The 4883-nt window shown below is 37.6% G+C and overlaps 1 protein-coding gene across 1 annotated transcript; it reads left to right on the top strand.

Moving 5' to 3' along the window:
• Nucleotides 1-1698: 1698 nt before the first annotated feature.
• LOC126994416 (uncharacterized) lies at nucleotides 1699-3228 on the top strand. Its single transcript, XM_050853728.1, has one exon. The coding sequence runs from the start codon at nucleotides 1699-1701 to the stop codon at nucleotides 3226-3228; it is 1530 nt and encodes a 509-aa protein (XP_050709685.1).
• Nucleotides 3229-4883: the final 1655 nt, after the last annotated feature.

The raw sequence follows: 4883 nt of genomic DNA, 5'->3' as shown, positions 1-4883 counted from the left end.
AGAAACGTCACACCAACAGATCCCGAGAAGAAACTGAACATCGTCATATACTACAAGAGCAAGAAAACAAACCAACCACCTAATTATGAGAAACAGCCCCCAAGAAGAAAAGACGCCTACACAGGAGTCGCATGTCGTTTATAGGTTTATTTGTAAACGAGGGATCTGCGAAGCCCTCCCCTCAACCTACATCGGCATGACAACGATGAAGCTGAGCAGGCGAATGAGCTACCACCTGACATCCGGAGCCCCGCGCCAACACCTACTACAGAAGCACAATACAGTGCTAACAAGGAAAATTTTAGAAGAAAACACAGACATAATCGCAAGATGCCCCGACGAACGACGCCTCCCGATTCTAGAAGCCCTCAACATAAAAGAAATGGAGCCCAACTTAAACAAGCAGGCCCTAGATCTACAGGCTCTCCCGAGTATGCGCAGGAGTGCTGCGCACCAGCCTAACCAATCAGCAGCCGGTGCGCAACACGGGGAGGGAGACGACACGCCTTAAATACCGGGCACCCGGCGTGCTCCCCCCTTTTCCCTTCTCCACCCCCCCCCTTCTTCCCTTCACCCCCACTCTCTCTCTAAAAAAAAAAAAAAAAAAAAAAACCACCAGCCATTCTCTCTCCACCAGCGAGCAGAAAACTACTCCTCCACCGAACACTTCAAGCCACTGAAGAAGGGTTAAGAAACCCGAAATCGCGATCTGGATACAAAGATGACCACTTACGGTGAAGTCATCACCAAATTGACAAAAGAGAATAGGACTATTATCCGAGAGAAAGAGAATTTTCTAAAGAAAATAGTTAACATTGAACTGACTATCACGTTTAACCAGACATGTTTAAGAGAAAATCTCCTGCCCATATATACCCTCAATATTCCCAGTGATGGGGCAGTTAATCCCAGCAAGAGACGCCGTCAGAGACCGAGCGACGAAGAAAGAAAAAGCTGCATGAAGAGGAGGATTCAAGAACTGCAGAGTAAACTACCAGAACTCCGCACCAAATTCCGTGAAACTGAAGAAAGGTGGAACAAAGCAAACATTAGTGCAACGCTTAAAGATACCATAGACTCCATGTTGAAGAATATAATTGACCAACACCGCAGCTCCACCACAAGATCTAACCAGAGGAAGCTGATCAACCTTAATGGAGGCGAGCTCAAACAAACCCGGCCCATCAAGGGTTACATTAATTTATCAGACAAGACCCTGACACCTGATCAAGAGGAACTACTAAACTTCGGTCTCAACTGCCATGTCATGACAAAGCCGAGGAAACACCAAAAAAGAGTAGAATGTGAGATTCTACTCGACGACATCGCAAACCTAGCCAGGCGAGGTGAAGTTACTGTGCAGCCAACATTCCAGCAAGAAGTCGTCGCAGAAGCATCCAAATCAAGAGGAAACTGCAAAAGCAAGATCGTAGAAGAACGACACATTGAAGCCGCTAAGCAACTTAAAGCAGACCATAACATCACTGTAAGAAAAGCCGACAAGTCTGCATCATACGTCATAATGAACACCTCTGAATACATGGATAAAATGGACGACATCCTGAAGGACGAAACCAAGTTCACCAAGATAACAAAGGACCCCACAGAAAGTTTGAAAAAGAAACTAAACAAGCTGATTTCTACCAGTAACATTGCAAGCAACACCATCAAGTTCAACAAGCTTTCTGGAGAATATAAATGGGATACTGCTACGGCAACGTGAAGATACACAAGCCTGGAAACAAACTAAGGCCCATCATATCGCAAATCCCCACGCCAACCTACACCATCGCGAAGAGGCTGTGTGCTACGCTGACACCTTATGTACCATCCACCTACAGCCTGACCTCAGCAGCTGACTTCCTTGACATCCTCAAGTCAAACAACACGAAGGGAAACATCGCTTCTCTGGATGTGGAATCATTATTTACGAACGTCCCTATCGACCGAACCATCGAATACATCTTGCAACGAGTTTATCATAATGACGACACCCCGAGCCTAGACATCCCTGAGCCAACGCTACGCAGCCTTCTTGAGTGCTGCACAAAAGAGGCACCATTCACCTGCCCTAGAGGTAACAAGTATCAACAAGTGGATGGAGTCGCCATGGGCTCCCCGCTGGGAGTCCTGATGGCGAACTTCTTCATGGGCTGCATAGAGGAAGAAGCCTTTAAGACCACCAAGAGACCTGATATATACTGCCGCTACATCGACGACATTTTCATCAAAACCACAAGCACCGAGGACGCCGAACATCTCAGAAGACTCCTTCAAGAATTATCCGGATTAAACTTCACCATCGAGCATAGCACCAACGGATCCATGCCTTTCCTGGATATCCTCGTCAAGCAAGATCAAGACGCCTTCAACACTGCTGTCTACGTGAAGGCTACTAACCCAGGTCACTGTCTCAATGGAAGGAGCGAGTGCCCCAAACGCTACAAAGACTCCACCATAGGGGCCTACATCCGGAGAGCACTCACCCACTGTAGTAACTGGCAGCAAGTCCACCATGAAATAGATCGGTCTACCCAGGTACTACTCAACAACGGTTTTGACAAAGCAGACATCTACAGGCAAACCAGGAAAATAATGGATCATTGGCACGCTGCAACCAGCAACACAACCGAGGAGAAAAATAACATCAATATTTATTACAAATCACACTTCTCTACTGCGTATAAAGAAGATGAAAGAATAATGAAACAAATCATAAGAAGAAACGTCACACCAACAGATCCCGAGAAGAAACTGAACATCGTCATATACTACAAGAGCAAGAAAACAAGCCACCTAATTATGAGAAACAGCCCCCAAGAAGAAAAGACGCCTACACAGGAGTCGCATGTCGTTTATAGGTTTATTTGTAAACGAGGGATCTGCGAAGCCCTCCCCTCAACCTACATCGGCATGACAACGATGAAGCTGAGCAGGCGAATGAGCTACCACCTGACATCCGGAGCCCCGCGCCAACACCTACTACAGAAGCACAATACAGTGCTAACAAGGAAAATTTTAGAAGAAAACACAGACATAATCGCAAGATGCCCCGACGAACGACGCCTCCCGATTCTAGAAGCCCTCAACATAAAAGAAATGGAGCCCAACTTAAACAAGCAGGCCCTAGATCTACAGGCTCTCCCGAGTATGCGCAGGAGTGCTGCGCACCAGCCTAACCAATCAGCAGCCGGTGCGCAACACGGGGAGGGAGACGACACGCCTTAAATACCGGGCACCCGGCGCCATTCTCTCTCCACCAGCGAGCAGAAAACTACTCCTCCACCGAACACTTCAAGCCACTGAAGAAGGGTTAAGAAACCCGAAATCGCGATCTGGATACAAAGATGACCACTTACGGTGAAGTCATCACCAAATTGACAAAAGAGAATAGGACTATTATCCGAGAGAAAGAGAATTTTCTAAAGAAAATAGTTAACATTGAACTGACTATCACGTTTAACAAGACATATATATATATATGTATATATATATATATATATATATATATATATATATATATATATATATATATATATATATATATATATATATATATATATATATATATATATATATATATATATATATATATATATAATCAACATTAAATAATGTAAATATGTAATATAAAATACATAAAAAATACACATAGAATAATGTAAAATCGTATCAAAATAAATACACAGAATATCATTAAAATAATGTAAATTAGAATGAAAATAGAGATGCAAAATACCCATAAAAAAAGCATATTTTAAAAAAAATATGTATACAAAAACACACATCAAATAATTAAATTTGTATTAAAATAAATATACAAAATGAATATACAATATGGTAAATTTGTATTGAAATAGATATGCAAAACACACATAAAACAATGTAAATTTATTTCAAAATATTTATACGAATACACATAAAAAAACGTAAATTTCAATGAAAATATATATAAAAAATACATACAAAAATAAACAATTTTTTTTTAAATTTGTGTGAAAATAAATATACAAAATACAAATAAAATTAGGTAAATTTGTATTGAAATACATATACAAAATACACATAAAATAATGTAAATTTGAATGAAAATATATAAACAAATACACTTAAATTAACGTAAATATGTGTCAAATATATATACAAAATACACATTAAATAATGCAAATCTGTATGAAAAATATATATACAAAACAAATAGAATAGTGTAAAATCGTATCAAAATAAATACACAGAATATTAATAAAATAATGTAAATTTCTAAGAAAATAAAGATGCAAAATACCTTAAAATAACGCATTTATTTATAAAATATGTATATACCAAAATACACATAAAATATTTAAATTTCTATTAAAAAAATATACAAAATGCACATTCATTAAGGTAAATTTGTATTGAAAAAGATATGCAAAACACATATAAAACAAGGTAAATTTATTTCAAAATATATATTCGAATACACAAAATTACGAAGATTTCTATAAAAAAATATATACATAATACACATAAAATGAAGTAAATACGTATAAAAAAATGTATACAAAACATACATAAAATATTGTATATTGGTATCAAAATAGATAAACAAAATACCAATAAAAGAATGAGTATTTGTAAAAATAAAAAATAACAAAATACACATAAAATAACGTAAATTTGTATTAAACTTTATACAAAAATACACAAAAGTAATTAATTTTTTACGAAAAAAGATATGCAAAATACACTTAAAATAAGGTAAGTTTGAATTGAAATATATATACAAAACACATAAAATAATGTAAATTTGTATCAAACTATTTAAACAAATACACATATAATAACGCAAATTTGTATAAAAAATATAAACAAAATACACATCAAATAATCTAAATACGTAT

This window comes from Eriocheir sinensis, unplaced genomic scaffold (genome assembly GCF_024679095.1).
Source record: "Eriocheir sinensis breed Jianghai 21 unplaced genomic scaffold, ASM2467909v1 Scaffold79, whole genome shotgun sequence".
NCBI classification, from domain to species: domain Eukaryota; kingdom Metazoa; phylum Arthropoda; class Malacostraca; order Decapoda; family Varunidae; genus Eriocheir; species Eriocheir sinensis.
The sequence above is the reverse complement of the archived record's forward strand: the minus strand, read 5'-3'. Positions and strand labels throughout refer to the sequence as shown.

Excerpts from the sequence above, each read along its gene's own strand:
- LOC126994416 (XM_050853728.1), top strand. The coding sequence starts at position 1,699 with ATGGGATACTGCTACGGCAACGTGAAGATACACAAGCCTGGAAACAAA.